Consider the following 21,639-nt stretch of genomic DNA (forward strand, 5'->3'; position numbering starts at 1 on the left):
ATATTTTCTAGGTACTTTAATGTCTATTTTTTTATTAGCCATTTAAAAAATTAACATTCAGTGGCTTTTTTTTTTTTTTTTTTTTTGGCGGTACGCGGGCCTCTCACTGCTGTGGCCTCTCCCATTGTGGAGCATAGGCTCCGGACGCGCAGGCTCAGCGGCCATGGCTCACGGGCCCAGCCTCCCTGCGGCATGTGGGATCTTCCCGGACCGGGGCACGAACCCGTGTCCCCTGCATCAGCAGGCGGACTCTCAACCACTGCGTCACCAGGGAAGCCCTTCAGTGGCTTTTTATAAGCCATTTTGTTTTATATATCCTTTGTATTTTGTGTTTGAGATTTGCTCCCATGCAATATATAGTATCTTCAGGTTTTTTCCTCACCATAGATTCCTTCTCTGTACCCTAAAACATGCTGATACCTTCATAATTTAAAAAAAAATTGTTTTTTCTTAGCTTTGCTCCCCCCTTAAGGTAAACCGCAACAAACTCTATGTGAGATTAGACCAGCTCTTGCTTCCACCAGCTTTGGTTTCTGTTTCTATAGTACCAAAGCTGTTCTCTCTAAGGACAGCAGTGACCTTCTGATTGTCACATCCAGTAGCATCTTCTCAGTCCTTGTCCCGTTTGACTTTCTAGACAAATAACATTATTGAAGTCTCTCTCTTTCTGAAACATCCTCTTCTTGTCTCCTGGAACATCTCTTTCCTGTCTTTCTCTGACTTTTTTTTTTACACAGGTTCTTCTGTTGGCTTATGCTCCAACCGTTGTTTGTCCTCTTCTCACTAAATATTGCTCCTAAGGCAAATGTGTCTACTTCCAGGGTTCAACTCTCACCTTTCTACAGTGACTCTTAAGTCTCTACAGACCCATATTTCCAGAAGTTGACTTCTCTCCTCCACATAGCCCATTAACACTTCAGACTAATCATTTTTCATGCTTACTCTGTATACTTTCTCCTAATTCTTTAATATTTCTCTTAATGACTCTTCTGTCCTCTAAGAATCATCTAAGCTGGAAACCCAGAGTCATCTTTTACTCCTTTTCTTTCTCTCTTGTCTTATACATTCAGTTTTTTCCAACCTGTGACCAGCCCCCGTCCGCCTTTAACATTTCTTATCTGGGCAATTGAAATAGTATTCTAACCAGACTCTTCTCCTTCTCCAACCCTTCCTCTGCATTGCTGCAGTTTGCTTCCTGATTCACACATTTGATATTATCTTCCTGCTCAAAAAACGATTTACTTCCCCATTATTTATTATTTATTTTATTTATTTATTTTTGGCTGCATTGTGTCCCCGTTGCTGCGCACGGGCTTTCTCCAGCTGCGGCTTGTGGGCTGTAGGCACGCGGGCTTCAGTAGTTGTGGCACACGGGCTTCGTTGCTCCGCGGCATGTGGGATCTTCCCAGACAGGGCCCGAACCCGTGTCCCCTGCATTGGCAGGCGGACTCCCAACCACTGCACCACCAGGGAAGCCCTTCCCCATTATTTATAACAAAAAAACCCAGGTTCCTGAAAAATTTAAGACCATTCACAACTTGGATCCAGCCTACTTTCTAGCAACCTTTTTTCTGCTCTCTCCCCTACCTCATCCTTTCTTCGCCACATACTTGCACACCACAAAGCTGCCTTGATTGCCCATCGTATCAGACTATCATCTTTCCTCAGATTTGTCAGATTCTCTGTATCCATTAAAAGGAAGTGTCCCTAGAATGCATTTAATTCCTTAGATAAAGGTGCTATATTACATAGGTATTTTTAGTTTTTTTAACACCAGTTGTAAACTAATACTTCTTGCTTCCATAACTTCATCAAAAATATCATTTAGGGCTTCCCTGGTGGCGCAGTGGTTGAGAGTCCGCCTGCTGAGGCAGGGGACATGGGTTCGTGCCCCGGTCCGGGAAGATCCCACATGCCGCAGAGCAGCTGGGCCCGTGAACCATGGCCGCTGAGCCTGCGCTTCCGGAGCCTGTGCTCCGCAACGGGAGAGGCCACAACAGTAAGAGGCCCGCGTACCGCAAAAAAAAAAAAAATATATATATATATATATATATCATTTATTTTCTAGACCACATTAATTTTATTTACTGGCTTTGTAATAAACATTGTACTATATCTGAACTTATTTTGAATTCTAAGATCATTTTGAACTCATGAATATTTATAAACTGTTAATCCCTATTATTAAGACATTCAGTTTTGAATATGTAGAATAATGTAAGTAAATACCAGTCTAGTTGTTGTTTTTCAGTTTTGAAAATAAAAATGCAAAATGAAATTGTATCTGCTGCTACACTAAGAATTAGACAAAACTATGTAGTAGCAAACATTTAAAGTCATTTTCTCTAGGGACTTCCCTGGTGGTCCAGTGGTTGACTTTGCCTTCCAATGCAGGGGATGTGGGTTCGATCCCTGTTGGGGAGCTAAGATCCCACATGCCTCACTGGCCAAAAAACCAAAACATAAAACAGAAGCAATATTGTAACAAATTCAATAAAGACCTTAAAAAAGAAAAAAAGGTCCACACAATGTCATTTTCTAGAATGCAGTTTTGGATTCTTCAGCCAGTGACTTACACAGAGGAGGTGCTTAGTGAATGTTGAATTGTGCTGGGACTTCCCTGGTGGCACAGTGGTTAAGAATCCACCTGCCAATGCAGGGTACACAGGTTCGAGCCATGGTCCGGGAAGATCCCACATGCTGCGGAGCAGCTAAGCCCATGCGCCACAACTACTGAAGCCCAGGAGCCTAGAGCCCTTGCTCCACAACAAGAGAAACCACCGCAGTGAGAAGCCCACGTATTGCAACAAAGAGTAGCCCCCGCTCGCTGCAGCTAGAGAAAGCCCGTGCGCAGCAACAGAGGCCCAAGGCAGCCAAAAATAAATAAATAAAATGTTGAATTGTGCTGAGTTCAGATCTTGTATCTGAAACCACATCTGATATCATTACTACATGAGACTGAGAGACTTCCATATGACACCAGCTACTTTAGCAAGACTTTTTAATAAATAGCTCTTATTCTCCTGGGTGATTGTATCGTACTGAATGTTTATTCCATGTACTTTGGAAATTACAATTTCTTGTGACTTTAATTTGTTAAATTTGTACAGTTACTGATAAGAAATATGTACTACTTGTAGTAAAAGAATAGGTGACTCCTCTTCAGGAAATTTCATTGTTCAATTGTAGCATGCTGCCCACAGATAAGTACTGTATCCCCTGGCAGTGATAAATAACATATGCTTTTATTTCAGTTTAGAGAAAACACTTCTAAAGCTTTATCTTCTGCCCATGTAAACTCAGTTTTCTTTACATAAGAAAAAAAGACTAGTGTGGAAACACAAGTCCATAGTTAAAATTAGAAATGCTTATTAGTCTAACCTTTTCCCAGGATAGCTATTACAAAAGTAGCAAGTTGCAAAAAGATTTTAGTCCCTTTTACTGTCTAGCCAAGCAGGTGATGCTGCCCAGTATAGTGCTTAGAAATCAAAGGGTCTGCTCCATGCAAAATCAAGCACTTCTGTCGTTCCATACACCTGGAATATCCCATTGCACAACGTTTTCTTTTCATGTTGTTGTTTAGATATTTGTTTTTCATTACACCATGTGTAATGTCCTTGCGGATAGGAACCAAATCTTGCCACCTATGTGTCTCCATTACTTAGTAAACCCTACGCGACGAGCATTTAGTAAATATCCGTTGAAAGGTGTTTTAAATTTTTTATTAAAGAAAAAATACTAATTATCCCAAATATTAATTTCTGCCAAGCACTATTAGCTAGCATGGCATTATTCTTCCCCTTCTTATACCTGGTAGGTTATCAAATAATATTACATTCTGTATTTGCCTATTTTATTTGTTTTGTTGCAGTGTTAACTAAGATAGCTTATAGTTCCAATGATTTCAAGTTTTAATTTGATTTTATTTTGTAACCTTTTTTTTTTTTTACTATAATTATTATAATTGATTTATACCTTTAAAATAGTGTTATTCTGGTTACAGATGAATCTAAACCCTCTTATTCTGGAAGTGATATACCAAGGAGTGACAGTAGCATGTGGTCCAAAGTAACTGAGGAAGGAACGGAGCTGTCACAGCAGCTCATGAGAAGTGGCTTTACTGGAAATGAAATAGACCCTGAAAATGAAGAACTTATGCTGAACATTAGCTCTCGACTACAAGCGGCAGTTGAAAAACTCCTAGAAGCCATAAGTGAAACTAGTAGTCAGGTAACCTCCTTACGTTGCTAATATATACTGAGTTGGAAATAAGTTTTCTTTTAAGCCGGGGAACGAGGACTAAATGTTTTCTCTTTACTGTCTCACAGAAATCTAGTTTGGTTCCTCTTTAATAATTGGTTGTCTTTGTGACAACCAATTGCTGATGGAGTCTTTAAATTCTGAAATTCAATGTTTTAATTTTCAGATTTTTCTAGACTCTTACACATTACTTTTTTTGATACCAAAAGAGATTTTAACTTTACCATTGTATGAAATATTCCATTATAATATATTTTATTTATTTGAAGGAATGGTATAAGGAATCTCTATAGCAAACCGTGTGCTCAAGTATGTCATAGCAGTACTATTAAATATAACAGATCAAGCCTACCATTCCTTCCTGTGATTTTTACATTCTTTTCACAAATATGATTAGAATACCTCACTTTACTACCTTGGTAGGAAACTAGAGTGAGGGACGGTTTCTACATTGAAGTATTGTTTTCATAGAACTTTTGAGAGAATATACCATTGTATTTATACCTTAACTTGCAACTTTCTCTGTCTATAAAATTTTTATACCCTGTATAGTAATTGTCTCTTAAGTACTCTATGCAGAATTTTAAAAATTGTTTGCTGTTTTAAAATGAAGTAATTTCACTTATTTTAAAAATACTTAATTTAACTGTAGAATCACAACTCTCATGTTAATCAAATGAGTGCTTTATTGTCCTAAGCTACAGGGCCAGTATTATTAACATTTTTTCACTGGTATCTTTATTCAGAGTATTCTAGATCCCATGTGCATTTTAAACAAAAGTTGAAAGTTGAAAGAGTATCTTTGATCTCTTGCTATTTCTGATGTCTGCCTCCATTGATGCTACTTTTTTTTCTTTAAGAAATTATTCTGTTTCTGCAGTAGCAATGACTATTGGATGCTACTCTCCTTAGTAAACTGAGCCAATTCTGGCATTTTCAACTGTTGCTTTTCAGCACTTTTAATGCTTGAATATGCATCATAATTATTCCTTTTATCCTGTGAAAGTCATACAGCTGATTCTATACTGAATTTCCACATGATCTTGCTTTTTTTTTCTTTTTTGCTTATTTCAGCCACATTGGTATTTAATTTCTGTTTTTATCTTTTATACCATGAAAACAGCTGTTAATACTTTTCCTTTTTTGACCACTATTAAATACTTTGGACCTGGATCTTGAGCTCTGTTAATACTGTTGCTACTACCTGATACTCATTGTAATTTATTGACAATCTAGTTAATGCAATATATTTGTCATTTGACACGGAAAAAGGGTATACAAATCAGAAGCGATCAGTGGTTGGACTTGTTCCTACAGGCTACTGAAGAGAAACTTTCCCCATAATCCATTAACACTGTCAGCAGACAAGTGCGGGAGATACACCTGAAACAGTCAGTCTTCCAGGCTAAGATTACAGCTTATCAGATCTGCTTCTGTGTCCAGGTAGTGAGGTACAGTAGGAGCCTGATGGTTCTCCATTTGTTAAATACTAAAGCGGCAATATGTTATGTAGATTTTACTGTATTGTTTCACTTTAAATATCACTGAATAGATCACAGAAATTTTGCCCAGAGCAGTAAGTAGTTCTCAAAGTGTGGTCTCTAAAGCAGCAACATAAGCACCACTAAAGACTTGTTCTGAATGTAAATTCTCAGTCTCCACCCCAGACCTACCAAATGATGGGGCCCCAAAACCTGTGTTTTAACAAGTCCTTTAGGTGATACTGATACAGACTAAAGTTTGAGAACCACTGACCTAGAAATTATTATTATAATATTCACATTATTCTAGCGGAATTTTGAAGTGTTCTACCAATATCTGTTATATAAAAGGTTGAAGTAGTTGTTGACACTTGATATAAAAATCATTTTTCTTAGATGAATTATATTTTTGAGGCAGTGGGAATAGGAGCTCTGTAAGATTTTCTTTAAACTTAGTTCAGTTACTACTCTTCCATGGAGAGATGTTTAAAGACATTGACTTCTTCAGAATATTCTCATTAATAACTAAAATTATTTTGAACATGATGAATATTTTTAGCAGTCAGATAGATGCAAAATAATGTGTGGTCCTCTTTGTGAAATGACTAGTATTCCATTTTCTTTTTAATGAGTCATTATTTGGTTCTTCTTCATAATGGAATATTTCCCTTTTATCTTGATTCTTTTTCGCTTGTCATAAAAAAAATCTAAAACAGAACTGACACTGCTATATCTTTTTGCTTGCAGTGAAAGAGAAATTCAGGTAAATAACTCTGCATAGGATACCCTGAGAGTAGAAAAGAGAGCAGTATCTGACAGTTTAGGGAAAGGTAGGAACAAGTAAAGCTTATAGGAGGACTTGATGCTTTGAGATGAGTCACTCATTCATCAAATTTATTGAACACCTGGTATGTAACAATTGCTCTTCTAGATACTGGAGGTACAGCACTGAACAAAATGTACAAAGTCCCTACTCTCACAGAGGTTACAATATAATGGTGGGGACTGATAATAAATAAACATAGTATGCCGGATGGTTGATACCTACTGTGAAGGAAAATAAAATAGGGGAGGTAGAGCATTATGGGGGAAGAGGACATTTTACGTAGGAAAATTAAGGAAGACCTCTCTGATAATGTGATGGTCAAGCATCTACCTTAAGGAAGTATGGGAGACAGCCACATAGGTAAGTTGGGGAAGAATGTTTCAGGCAAAGGAATAGTGAGTACGAGGCCCTGAGGTGGTCATTGAGGTGGTCACGTGCTAGTTCTTTGTGTGGTTGACAAAGAGCCCAGTGTAGCTGGAGCAAGAAGAGTGGGCACAGTGTGGGAGACAAGGTCATAGTGATACCTGGGAACCAGATCACATGGAACTTGGAATTTAATTCTTAAAGAGATGTAGTCATTGGGTACAGTTTTTTAACTTGTCATTTTGAAGGAATTTCAGACTTACAGAAAAGTTGCAAAACTAGCACCGAGAGTTCCCATGTACTCTTCACTCAGCTTTCCCTAATGTTCACATCTTTTGTAACCACACTATAGTTATCAAAACTTAGAAATTAAAAGTGGTACAGTAGTATAAACTACAGACTGGATTTTACCAGTTTTCCCACTAATGTCCTTTTTCTGTTCTAGGATCTATTGCAGGATCGCACATTGCATTTAGTTGTCATGTCTTCTTCATCTTCTCCAGACTCTGTTAGTTCCTGAGTCTTTCTTTGCCTTTCATGACCTTGACACTTGAAAAGGACTGGCCAGTTATTTTGTAAAATATCCCTCGGTGTGATTTTGTCTATTTTCTCATGATTACATGAAGCTTATTCATTTTTGACAAGAATACCATTGAAGTTATGTGCCCTTCTCTGTGTGTCAAATCGAAAGGCACATGTCTTATTACAGGTGCTGTTAATCTGGATTACTTGTGGTGTCAGCTGGGTTTCTCCACTGTTTGATACTATGCACATTTCCTGTTTCTCTTTAAACTTCCATCCACTAATCTTAGCATCCATTGGTAGATCTTGCCTGCACAGTTACTACTGTGGTGTTCCAATGGTGATTTTCTATCATCATTCATACATCATTCCTTCATTTATTGATTGGAATTATTCTGTAAGAGCTGTTTCTTTTTTCTATTATTTATTTACTTATTTTTATTTTTTGCTGTGCACGGGCTTTCTCTTTTTGTGGCAAGTGGGGGCTCCTCTTCGTTGCAGTGTGTGGGCTTCTCATTGCAGTGGCTTCTCTTGTTGCAGAGCACAGGCTCTAGGCACGCAGGCTCTAGAGCGCAGGCTCAGTAGTTGTGGCACATGGGCTTAGTTGCTCTACGACATGTGACATCTTCCCGGACCAGGGATTGAACCCGTGTCCCCTGCGTTGGCAGGCGGAGTCTTAACCACTGCACCACCAGGGAAGTCCCAAGAGCTGTTTCTTCACTCACATTTATTTACTTAACTAATCGAGTTTCATATGAACTCATAGCTATTAATTTTTTTCAGTGGTTTATAATCCAATACTACAGTAGTTTGTTTTGTTCCAGCTTTGTCAGTAAGAACTCTTTCAGGTTGGCACTTGTGCACTTTCAAAGTGCTTACTCTTTTGAGCATTTGCACTATCAGAGACTCCAGGCCCATCTTGTATTTTCCCTGCCCCAGCCCTAGAATCAACTACTTCTCCAAGGAATTCAAGTTCCCTTTATTGGAGAAAGATACTTAGAAACCAAGACCTGGGTGCTATATGTGCTTATTGTTAACTAAGGTGTTATGGTCCTCTCAGCAGACAGTTTGAAAATATATGTAGTATATTAACCCTTGCATATATATTTATTTCTGTATCTATCTGCATATATAATAGAAATATAATTTCATATCGATACCTCCAATCCCCATCCAGTACCACAGCATTCTTTCTCCCCTTTCCCCTTTCCTTTGTAACTTTGTTCTCCAAAGGCGAAAAAACAGGCTCTCACAGTCTACAGCAGTTTTATTCATTTGTTAACCATTTATACCCATAAAGTAATTTCATACCCATATATACCCATAAAGTAATTTTACAGTTGCTAACCTATATCCCTGTGAAAAACAAATTTACTAACTAGAGTACAGTATTTATGTACAGTAGTTTTGGGTCTTTAGCCGTAGAGTATACAATCAAAATACTGTTTTTCAAAGTATCCTAGGTTAACTCTTTTCTCCCCACACCTTTAGTGTGGTTTTGTTATTCACTTTTAATACAATAAGAATTATTTATTATAGTTTTTATTCCATTTTGGGTTCCCCCACACTTTGGTTAATTTTTAAAAAATTTATGTACGGTAAATTTCATTTGTGCGTAGACAGTTCTTTTGGTTGTGACAGATGCATAGAGTTATGTGTCTACCACCACAAACATAATGCAGAACATTTCCATCACCCCAAAATTCCCTGGTGCTGCTCTGTTCTTTTATAGTCAGCCCCTCCTCTACCTCCTGCCCTTGAAAATTACTAGCTGCTTTCTGTCCCTATAGTTTTGTCTTTCCCAGAGTGTCATTAATGAAATCATACATTATGCATTATTTTGGGTCTGGTTTCATTGTCTTAACAAAATACTTACAAGATTCATCTATGTGTGTTAAGTATTTGTTTCTTTTTAGAGCTGAGGAGTATTCCATTGAATGGATGCACCCGTTTGTTTATCCAAAGGACATACAAATTGTTTCCAGCTCCGGGTCATTAGAGATTTTTCAGCAACTGATCTAACTTACATTTACCAAAAGGATCACTTTGACCACCTTGTTAAATATAGACTGGGGGGATGGAGGGGTGCAGGACAGAAGCAAAGAAACCAGTTGGAGAACTTGCCGAGGCTTATAAGTTAGGTGTAAGTTAGAATTTGAATCCAGGCAGTCTGGCTTCAGGGTCCATGCTCTCAACTGCCACTTTTTCTGCCCTTTGAAAATGAAAGGAGTGAATCATTCTGTCAGTTACTGCTGACAGGTCATGTTATAGCCTGAGGAGTAGATTTTAAAATCTGGGAGGTGTGTGTGTGGGGGTTGTCATTGGTTACTTTACACAAGCAGTTTCAGTGAAGTAATGGAGGTGAAAGCATAATTCAAGAGGAAATGAGAGGGAAAATGAGTCTTTTAAGTAAAGACTTACAAGACAAGTAGAAACTAAGTGGGTGGGTCAAGAAGAAAATTTGTGGCAAATGGCATAGCATGTTGGTGTAAACCAGCATGATGTGTTTGAGGATACTGGATAGTTTTATGTTATAAACATCCAGGGTGGAATGTGGGGAACAGAGGGTAGAAGGATAGCAGTGGTTAGCACATAGTTCCTTGAGGGCTTAGTTAAGGAGTTTTAACTTTATGCTGAAAAGTATGGGGAGTCATTGAAATATTTTTGGTAGAAAATAATAATATCAAATTTGTGTTTTAGAGAGAATTCCTCTGGCAGCAGTGGGGTGAATATATGGGCAGGAAAATAGTGAGGAGAGATGCTGAATATGCAGAAACAGGAGACTCTTAAAATATTCCAGTGAAAAGGGATAGAAATCAAGTTAGCGCAAGAGGGAAGTGATTTTAAAACTTGTAGAAGTTGAATTTGATAGAAGTTGGTGTGACATTGAATGTAGGGGATAAGGAAGGGGAGAAGAAACCACACGTGAATCCTTGACCAACTAAGTTGTTGGTGTATTTCCCTTACTGAGTTGGGGGATGCAAAAGAAGTGAATAATGAGTTCAGTTTTAGGCAATCTGAGTTTGAAATGCGTAGAGGGAGAAGATATTCCCTAGAGTCTAGAGTTTGGGAAACTAGATTGGAAGTTGTCATCATTTTAAAGATGTTTGAAACCATGGTTTTCGAGAGTGTACAGAGCTAATTTTTTGTCCTGGTAGAGTGCTGAGATTTAAAAGAGAATAAAGGTAGATAAGTCTACAAAAGATACTGAGAGTGAGAGAGGAAAATCAAGAGGATATCAAGAGAATCAATATCAAGTGTCATAAAAGCCAGATGAGGAGTGATTTTCCATAAGTGTCAGATACCATGGAAAGGTAACAGATGCTGAGGATTTAGTGTCCCTTGGATATTTTAGTATAGGTGTCATCAATGAACTTGATGAGAACAGTTTCATGGAGTTGACAGAGGAGAAATTCAAAATTCAGACATTTACAGAAATAGAGTTGAAGAAATAGAGATAGCAATTTCATGATACCTGGCCGTGAAGGAAACAGGAGACCATTAGCTTGAAAGGGGTAGAATGCTTTTTTTTAAGATTCAAGTGTTTATATTGAGTAGCAATGGAAAAGTTGAAGATGCACATCAGAGGGGATGGGCTTTGTGGAGCCAGATCCTTGGGGTAGGTGAGGGTGGAATCTGGAACACAAGTGAAAGGTGTGGCCTTTGGATCAGAGAGACTCTGCCTCCTTTAAGATTGGTGAGAGAAATTATTGCCAGTGATTGTGGACTTTTGTTTGGGGTGGGGGAGGAGTTTCATTGAAAAGGCCCTGTAGTCTAAGTAAATACTATCAAATAATCAAGGTTCTTTCCCTTTTTTTTTTTTTTTTTTTTTTACTGGTTTGGTTTTATATGTTATATAATTTTAGTGGGAAATCATGATTAAGTCTTGTACTTAGTTTTAAGTTTAGGGGCTGCTTTAGGTTGCATAGATGCATCTTGCTTTAATAAAAGAATTAGTAAGCGTTTTCTTTACTAAGTATCAGGGTATCTGCCTTTATAGCCTGGTTTCATAATATCTTTTATGAGTATTTTACTTTATGTATTTGATTTCATAAGTGATTTGCCCAATGGCATGTCCAAATCCATATAATAATGTATTTACTGTGATGGATTTTACTTCTCTTTTGCTGAGACAGGCTGCTATAAATATTGAATATATTCAGGCTTGTATTCAACCTATTGCAGTTTCTTATTGGTTGGGATGGCTTTTGTTGGAATAGGAGTAAAATTGTTGTAAGTCTAGTCTCAAGCCCTTAGAAAGTTAATCTCTTTAACATGATCTTTATTTAGTAGGGTCTTTGTGGTTCTGCAGAGAAGTTTTATCTTTGAGAGTATGGTTTTAGATTCCTTTTCTTTCTTTTTCTTTCTTTTTGGCTGCTATACGGTGTGCGGGCTTTTCTCGAGTGGGGGGAGGCTACACTTCGTTGTGGTGCGCGGGCTCATTGCAGTGGCTCCTCTTGTTGCGGAGCACGAGCTCTAGGTGCGTGGGCTTCAGTAGTTGTGGCGCACAGCCTCAGTAGTTGTGGCTCGCGGGCTCTAGAGTGCAGGCTCAGTAGTTGTGGCGCATGGGCTTAGTTGCTCTGTGGCATGTGGGATCTTCCTGGACCAGGGCTCGAACCCACGTCCCCTGCGTTGGCAGGCGGATTCTTAACCACTGTGCCACCAGGGAAGTCCCTGTTTCAGATTCTTGATTCTTGGGTCAGGTAGAAATAGGAATCAGTCTGTTATGTGGAAGTAGTGTTTTAGCAATTAAAGTTTTCCAGAATCCTGAGTTACTGTTTACAGCCATAGGAGATTATTTACCAAGAGATTCTTTCAGGCGTTAGAAGAAAACAGTGAATGAGGAATTTACTCCCAAAGAAATGATTTTTATTATAGGCAACTCTCATGAATTTATTAATAATCATTTTTTAGAATAATGGAACTTAAGGTACTTTTCTATATTTTCTCCAAAAAGGAGCCTTTTTATGAGGATGAAACAGTAGTACTGTAAGTTAAGATTTTGTTTTCTCATTGTTGTATTTTAAAACATAAACTGTGGGCTTCCATGGTGGCACAGTGGTTAAGAATCTGCCTGCCAACGCAGGGGACACAGGTTCGAGCCCTGGTCCAGGAAGATCCCACATGCCGCAGAGCAACTAAGCCCATGGGCCACAACTACTGAGCCTGTGCTCTAGAGCCCACAAGTCACAACTGCTGAGCCCACGTGCCACAGCTACTGAAGCCCGTGTGCCTATAGCCTGTGCTCCGCAAGAAGAGAAGCCACTGCAATGAGAAGCCCGCGCACCGCAACGAAGAGTAGCCCCCCCACTCGCAGCAATGAAAACCCAGCGCAGCCAAAAATAAGTAAAAAGCAAATAAATTTATTTTAAAAAATAAAAATAAAACATAAACCTTAATAAAGTGTTGAAATACATTTGCCATTAGGTGTTGCTACCAGTGTGTGTATTATAAGCATCAGGGCTCTGTCAGGGTATTGTAGCCAGGATTCAGTCTATTAAGTAACTTAAAAAAAAAAAAATCAATATACAAAAGAGAGCAACAGAAGTGGTTTACAAGTTGGGGGAAATATTTCTGGGGAAAAGGTTAAATAGCTTGATATTGTACAATTACAGTAAAGCTGAAAACGTAACTATACCGCAAATTAATAGCCTTCAAATATACATTAAAATCTTGATTATCTGAAACCAGGGGATAATGAGCTAGTCTGGATAATTAAAAGGGTGTCCTCTTAAAAATTGAAATTATTTTAACTTTTTTTGATTGCAAAGGGTTTTATGTGCTTTCTAAAATTTAAAAAAAATATATAATTTGAATTATTCCAATTCAAAGTAATCTATCTGGACATCAGTACATATAATATACCATCAGTTAATACACTGTTTTGGGGAGAGCTATTTGCCCCTATCTTAAATCGTCTTTACTGCTGTTTTGAGTCTTTTCCTCCTTTAATTTTACTCTGTTTTCTTTGTGGTTAGTTTCTTAACCTTGACTTATATTCCTGGTTATAAGGGGGTACACCTTACTTATAAATTTTTCTTTTACATGAGTAAACACAGGTTTTACATGCTTTCAAAAGTAGGGGAAAAAATAGACTATAATTTGAATTATTTTAATTCAGGGTCACCTTTCTGAACATTTAATGTAGTATGCCATCAGTTAATGTACTGTTATGAGGGCTATTTGCCCCATTCTAAGTCATCTTTTTTTTTTTTTAAACAGAGAACAGGAGTATTTATTTATTTTTAAATTTATTTATTTATTTTGGGCTGTGTTGGGTCTTCATTTCTGTGCGAGGGCTTTCTCTAGTTGTGGCAAGCGGGGGCCACTCTTCATCGCGACGCGTGGGCCTCTCGTTGTGCTCTCGTTGCGGAGCACAGGCTCCAGATGCGCAGGCTCAGTAGTTGTGGCTTACGGGCCTAGTTGCTCCGCAGCATGTGGGATCTTCCCAGACCAGGGCTCGAACCCGTGTGCCCTGCATTAGCAGGCAGATTCTCAACCACCGCGCCACCAGGGAAGCCCCCCCAAGTCATCTTAATCTGCGGCTTTTTTGAGTCTTTTCCTCCTAGTTTTCTCTTTTCTATGTAGTTAGTTCTTGGCTGGACCTAAATGTTTCTATTTATAAAGGGATATGTCTTACTTTCAGGGTTTTGTTTTTGCTTCAAATAAGAGAAATTGAACACCAGGTTATGAAAATAAACTTATTCTCAGAGGGAGCTGGGAAAGAGTATTTTGAGAGGTGTTTGATATGTTGAACGTGGGTCCAGCCAGCTCATAAAGTGAACATCTAGGATGTTGATGATTTTGTATCTGCTGAAGCCCCAGTAAAGTCAGATTTAGCTGCACCAGTGGTGGGGTTAGATCTCCATCTTGTGTAGATGTTATGATTGTTTCACAGACTAACTGGAGGCGTCACATAAGAAACCATAATAAACAGAAATTTGTCATTGCCTAGTCCGGAATTCTAGGAAGCAGCTGCCCCTCCGCTACCCCAAACCATATCCCTGTAGATTCTGAGCTTTCCGTAGAAAATCTTATTTTCTCTGCCCTAATTGTTAACTTACTGTGAAGGGTTTGAGTATTGACTCCTCTAAAGATATTTTGTATAGTGAAAGTGGCTATAAAATTGATTTTTGTTGATGTGCTTACTTTAGTGTGGGTTTTTCCATAGTAAATAAAGGTTTTGTGAGTTAAGGATATGTAGTTACTGGGTAGAGAAAAGACACCACAGTGAAAGATTTTTCATTTATTTAAAACAACTTTCACTATTGAGGATTTTTAATATTAAAAAGTATGTTGTTCATCTTTTAAATTCTGAGAAGCTGTTTTATTCACTATTGCCGAGGTTTCTGGAGCTACCAAAAGGCCATTATACACCACTTGTGCTTTTAATTTTTAGTCAGAGTTCATAGGATACCTTAAGTGGTATAATTACCAATTATTATACACAGTGCAGCTTTTAAAAAGAGGGTTTTTTTTTTCCTTAAGAATTACTCTGTAACCAATTGAGTGTGGAAATAGTTCATAACCAATGTTATAAACTATGTTTAGTTATGTAAACTATGTTTAGTTTTAATGACTACTCAAAAGAATGAGGAAGTATCAAAAGGAAATACTTAGTTTTCCAGAAATAGTTATGATTATTGGATATAGTTGAAGAACTAATTGGTAATGTGGACTCAAACCTACTTGTTTTCACATTTTTAAATTAAAACGATTTTTTAATGGAATGGAAAAACACTAGCTTATCTTAGAAGCATTATAAACTTATCTAGATATCCTTTTCAGAGCTCTGACGTGGAACTTGGATCCTGTTTGGCAGGCTTTTTTGTGGGTGTATGAATTCAGATTCCACCTGTCAGTGTACCTATAGGTAAAGACATTAAATCACACCCTCTGTTCTGACCTTTCCCCACTGACTAGAATTCTTTGGCTCAGCATGAGAGGCTATTTGAATAGCTCAGTTCAGAAGAGCACTTTGTGAAGCAGCAAGAACAAGGGAAATAATGTTGCAACTACGTTTTTTAAGACTGCTACTATGGAGAATTAAAACTTGACTTTCCCTACCAGGTTCTGCTTGGAAGGCTTTTATTTCCACAGACATATTTTGATGCCGGAGGCAGTTTTATTGCTTAGCTAATTAGATATTTATATTTTTATTCTTCCATTCTTCAACAGTTTAGTAATTATTCTAATTAAAAACGTGTTTGCTTGCTTTTAGTTTTGTTTTTTTGTTTTTGTTCTGTTTTTTTTTATGGAGATCTAGTTCTTTTTAGATTTCTGGGTTTTTTCTTTTGTCGTTTAGTTGTATGAATTAATTTTATAATGTTTGATAGTGCTAAGGAGAAATTTTCATACTGCTGTGGTATATCTGGATAAACTAAACAGAACTTTTTTAGTGTAGTGGAATATTGGTACAGCAAGTGAGGAAAATTAGCAGCTACAGCTTCTAGAATGGATTCTTACAGGACCCATTTGGCAACTGTCAAACTTAGTGGCTCGTGGTTGGAAGAACAAGATGAAGACATTTATGAGGTTGAATCTCGGGTGCCTTTACCACATCCTTTTCCTCTATGTGAACATTTGGATGAAAATAACTCAGTAATTGTTAATACTTCTATTTTTCATTTTATTCATAAAAGAAATGGGCATATATTAAAGCTTATTTCCAAAATTTCCCTGCCTACCCCTCCTTATTCAGTAAGTATAAAAATTTGGTTTTTTATAGTTTTATTTTATGCTTTCAGTTTTTTATACATTTAGTTTAAAACTGTAATGAGAAATGAACTTTAAGTGTCTTTGGTAAGGGTAAATGGAATAGAATCTTGTTTTCTTCTTGTTTGGTGTGTTACTACTCATTCATCCTGTAATGATTAATGTATTGAAGGGCTAAATTTTGTCCACAAGCCCCAACTTGGCTACGTTTTTCATTCCAGAAAGCAGAATGAGATAATATTTCAGTTCTCCCATACCAGGCAAGCTGTTTAAAAAGATCCTGCTTGTCCTTAAGAATCTTACTTCTATATGTTTATGATGCCAATGCTGAGTAAAAATGGAATGATTATATTTGAAGGAATAGGCATTGTCATACCTAAAACAGCTAAGTGAATTGTCATTGAGCCAATTAGGAAATGTTTACAATCATATGGCATATTGCCTGTAGTTCCGGAAAGGAAACCTGGATTCTTATTTCAGTTTTCTTGCTAACTCCCTAAGGAGCTTTATTTTTAATATGCCTACTAATCCTATGAGGAAATTCCTTTTTCTGCTTTTTATGTGAAATGTATGTTAGAAGCAGTGTTAAGGGTATTTAGCATAGTTAGTATTTCAGGTTCATTTGACACTTAAATGTTGTGAATGATTCACTACAAGTTAGTATGTTATTTGCCACTTTTTGTGACTTTTATGGCTTTATTTATATGTACTAGCTAGTATTTAATAAGACAGGTGCTTTCAGAATAGTTTTGTTACCTCCCCTAAAGCTTTTATATTAAAATGACAGATTATTTACTAATGATACATACTTTTAATGTAGTAAGTTTATTAAATTATGTGAAAATATTGAATATGATATTTTTATATATTTCACATTATTCAGTATTAGGTTATAGGTATTATATAAATATTAGGAATAAACTGTACCTTAACTGGATGGAAGAGGTTTTTTAAGTATAATGTATTTAAATAAATATTTGAAGGAATCTCTTATTCCAATAAATGTGGGTGCCATCTTCTATAATAAGTGAAATTTGTTTCCTAGATCTACTCTATTTGAGTCCCAGCTTTTTTGTTTTGCTTTGTAAAACTGAAGTTATTTCTTGTGGTTTCATAGTAATATTTAAATGCATCTTAAAGCAGGTTTAGATCTTGTCGGAAAATAGAATATAGAAGCCGACTTATTTTTCTTATCTAAAGCAAGTGTTTATTTTGTTGTAAGTGCATTGTTGTATTTGTACAGTAAATTTGAAAAAGGAAAAAAAAACTCATATCCTAATTAGTTAGAGCTATGAACTCTTTTAGAGATTTCATATATTTCAAGCAACCATTTTACAATGTACAGGAAAAAAATTACATATGTACATGTGAAAGCAATTGATTTATTTTTTAAATATAGGCTGTGACTAAGTTCAGGAGCAAGGCTTTTTATAAATTAGTTCATATTTTATGGTCATTTTTTAATTTTAAAAATTAATGTATACTGGTTATCCACATTTAAAGGAAAATAGTCTTTTGCCAGTCAAAAGTAAAAATATATATAAAGTTTTATCTCTGTTGAGGTAACAACATATTATTACAGATATTTTAGGAAATATTTTGTGATTAAAATACATGCTTAATTTTCCATTATGAATCTTAAATGTGTATGCATATTATTTTCAAGTAATGGGTTGTGAATGATATTTAAAACATCATATTAAAACAAGAATAATTGCACAATAGATATGTGAGATACTGATTTATCCAACCACAAAATGGTACCACAAAAAGCTTTACTTAGTAACTCTAAAATCTATTTGCTATGGTAAATTTTAAAATGCTATGGTAAATTTTTTTTAAATGTAATGGTTTTAATATTAAATACCAGAAACATTTGTGCTCAGTTTTTCCCCATGTAGTTGTTTTAATAAAAACAGATAAAGCAGGTGCTAGCAGTAAGAAGCCCAGAAAACTAAAGCAGAGATAGTGCTTTTCTGCAATTTCATGCAGCTGATAACAGTGATCACTGTTTTTGAGCGCTTTGGCCTTGAGCCCGTACTTGACTGTCATCTTAAAAATTGTTTAAGAATGTGGTCAGTATATGCCAATAACAGCATTTTAAGGAGGCTGTGTTTATAGATAATGCGTCTATAGTCTAAGGTTTTGAAAATAAACTGAATATTCAGAGTCTTGTAGATGTTTCGCAAATGGACAGAAGTATAAAGCTTTTAGTTAAAATATGGGTTAAACTTCATTTTGTTGTGCCACTATGATTTTATTCATTGATGGCATTGCATTAATCATTTATTATTAGTTCCCCACAGTGTACAGCAGGAGTCGCAGTCAATAAGTGTTAAATACAGAAAACATAAAGCCTATCATAGAACACGTAGTTACATAAAATTCTTTACCAAATACAAAAAGAACCTGTGTATTATTAATTTTATATGTCTTTTCATATGATAGCATATAGATCTAGTGATGTAAAGTGGTTTATTTTCAAAAGAAGCTTTTTTTTTTGTTCAATAAAGTTAGAATACATATCTTATGGAAAGTTGTACAGAGCTAATCTACTTATCTACTGATTTACCCTACCTACTAGTACTAGCATGCACTAGGAATATTAAATGACTACAATTCAACAGTATATCTTTATTTTCAGTTAAATTTCTTTTTTTTTTTTTTAAGCTTTAATAGGGAATGACACTGGTATTCTTAACACTTTGTCTTCCTTCACGTCTACTTTCCCTCTTTGTTTAGCTGGAACATGCGAAAGTTACACAGACAGAATTGATGCGTGAGTCATTTAGACAGAAACAAGAAGTGACAGAGTCCCTTAAGTGCCAAGAAGAACTGCGAGAGCGCCTTCATGAGGAGTGCAGGGCCAGAGAACAGCTGGCTGTGGAGCTCAGTAAGGCTGAGGGTGAGCACCCTGCCATTGGCAACTGAGGGTGGAGAAATTTCAAGTCTAAAAATAAATTGTGGTGCAAGCCAGGTTTGGAAGCCACCAGTCTACTTTTAATTTCAAATGCCCATTGAAAAGTAGTTATAGTTTGTCTTCAGAATTCCTGTAAGCAGTTTTTAAAACTATATATATATTTTTAATTTTAAAAAGTACTTAGTAGAATTATAGAAAGTATTTAAAATTTTAGAAAATGCAGAAATGAACGATAGTGAATTGTTACCATAATCCCACCATAAGACAACTGTTATAATTTAAAGATGAGGAGACTGGAGCAAAGAGGTGCTAATAAATTGTTCAGTCACCACTAAATCGTGATTCCAGGCTTTAAGCCTGTAAAGCTCCATGCTGTTTATATCTTACCATGCTGTTGTGGGTGTTGGCCTTCTAGAATCACTTAAAATATCAACTTTCTCAAGTATATTTAAAATGTGATTCAGTTCCCAAGCATCTGATTTATATTAAGCTTTCCAGGAATCTATTTATATCCATTTAATAAAGTGTGTTATACCTACATGATGTGATACACTAGCATAACAGAAAATTCAGAGGAATTTCTTATTTAGACACATATTTAATAAGAAAAGGCTGTATTGAACATACCATAGTTACTGCTATCATCAGCAGCAAATTCATTCAAGACTTAATAGGTTGGAATGATTTAAAATTTGCTAACAGAACACCTTTTATTATTTATATAAATATAATGGTAAAATTTGAAATAATAATTACATTCCTTGTTAATTTTATTTTGTAGGTGTCATTGATGGCTATGCAGATGAAAAAACGCTTTTTGAAAGGCAAATTCAGGAAAAAATTGATATAATAGATCGTCTTGAGCAGGAGTTGTTGTGTGCAGGTAATAGATTACAAGAATTAGAAGCAGAGCAACAGCAGATCCAAGAAGAAAGAGAATTACTGTCGAGGCAGAAGGAAGCTATGAAAGCTGAGGCAGGCCCAGTTGAACAGCGTATGTATTTTTAGACTTTATATGAAACATTCCTGAAAAGTTCAAGATGACTTTTTTCCCCCTTTTCAGTGCCATTATTTATATATTTTATATAGGGATTGAAAAATAATGAGAAAATCTACCTTATTGGTAATTGTCTTATTAGCCAACCATGTGGAATCAAATTTGTTTTCTTTCTCCTTTGGCATATTTTGACAGACAAAGATAATTCTTCATTTATCCTCAAACTTCTGCCTGAAGAGAAAGCTGCATATAATGAGACAGGGTATTTTTTAAACTGTGTAAGATTTAGTTCTTTTTTTTGCAATACGCGGGCCTCTCACTGTTGTGGCCTCTCCCTTTGTGGAGCACAGGCTCCGGACGCACAGGCTCAGCGGCCATGGCTCAGCGGCCATGGCTCACCGGCCCAACCGCTCCGCAGCATGTGGGAGCTTCCCGGACCAAGGCACGAACCCGTGTCCCCTGCATCGGCAGGCGGACTCTCAACCACTGCGCCACCAGAGAAGCCCAGATTTAGTTCTTTTAATTGCAGAAAGGCAGCAAAATGTATACTTGCATTAACTAAATAAGAGCACTGACCTGCACTAGTAGTAAGCAGGTGAGGTGGATTTCAGCCTGCAAGATAATAGATTGAACAGGTCACTGGCTGTTAGAAGCAGGCTGACATCTAGTTTAATATAAGCAGGACTTCAAAGAATAAATAAGTTTACAAATAACCTTTAATTTTTTCTTAAATGAGAAATTAGGTAACATCTTAAAGTTTGGTGGTTAAAAAAAAATAAATGTCAGTCTTTGCAACAGTGGAACTTTAAATCCTTTTAATCATATCTTCTCACTTTTATGTTACACATGCAGTCAGATTATAAATGTGTAGTTTTACTAATTGAATTTTATCAATTTAGAGATACAACATACCTTTTTGTAATATGGTGAAGTTTTTCTGGTTGCTCAAATTTGTTTAGCACAGGTTTAGGGTTGGAATTTTTAATGTGGAAAGTATATGTATGATACATGAAAAATGTTTAAGAAATACTGATACATCTGAAAATGTTACCAATGGTAATAATCAGTGGTTTCAACTTCTAATTCTTTTGTGTATGTTTCTATTTTAGGAAATAGAAGACATGTAAATTATCATATTTTTGTTCTGTGTGTGTGTTTTTTCTTTCCTAATAGGACTAGTAGATGCTGCAGTCGATGCAGCACCTGGAGCAGGTGTGTTTATACAATTGCATGGCCATTGGGTGACCCTTGGATTTTTCAACCAACTAACATATCTGTAATTTTGCTGTTTTGTTTCATACTTACAGTTTTTCTCTTTAACAACAGAAAAACTCTTCTTACAATAAAAATACATATTTATATTTGGAATTAACAACTGAGATTCATAGTGACCATCATCTTCTTATATCTGTTATTCCACAGAGCTTAAGACCATTTCAGTTTTTTAAAGAAAACGTTGGTTTATTAAAAGTTTTTTTCTTTAACAAATATATTAAACTCTTACAGCCTATGAGTTTTCAAAATACTCTGTTCTAAATCAGGAAGTATGTAAGAT

The 21,639-nt window shown here is 36.3% G+C and overlaps 1 protein-coding gene across 1 annotated transcript in view; it reads left to right on the forward strand.

Annotated features, from left to right (window-relative positions):
• Positions 1-21,639, forward strand: part of AKAP9 (A-kinase anchoring protein 9) — a 140,347-nt gene that overhangs the window by 80,877 nt on the left and 37,831 nt on the right. The window contains exons 22-25 of the mRNA XM_060157011.1: positions 4,004-4,230; positions 18,910-19,072; positions 19,869-20,081; positions 21,258-21,296. Coding sequence (XP_060012994.1) covers positions 4,004-4,230; positions 18,910-19,072; positions 19,869-20,081; positions 21,258-21,296 — 642 coding nt within the window. The remainder of the gene's footprint in view (positions 1-4,003; positions 4,231-18,909; positions 19,073-19,868; positions 20,082-21,257; positions 21,297-21,639) is intronic.

The sequence above is a fragment of the Lagenorhynchus albirostris genome, chromosome 8 (assembly GCF_949774975.1).
Source record: "Lagenorhynchus albirostris chromosome 8, mLagAlb1.1, whole genome shotgun sequence".
Classification (NCBI taxonomy): Eukaryota; Metazoa; Chordata; class Mammalia; order Artiodactyla; family Delphinidae; genus Lagenorhynchus; species Lagenorhynchus albirostris.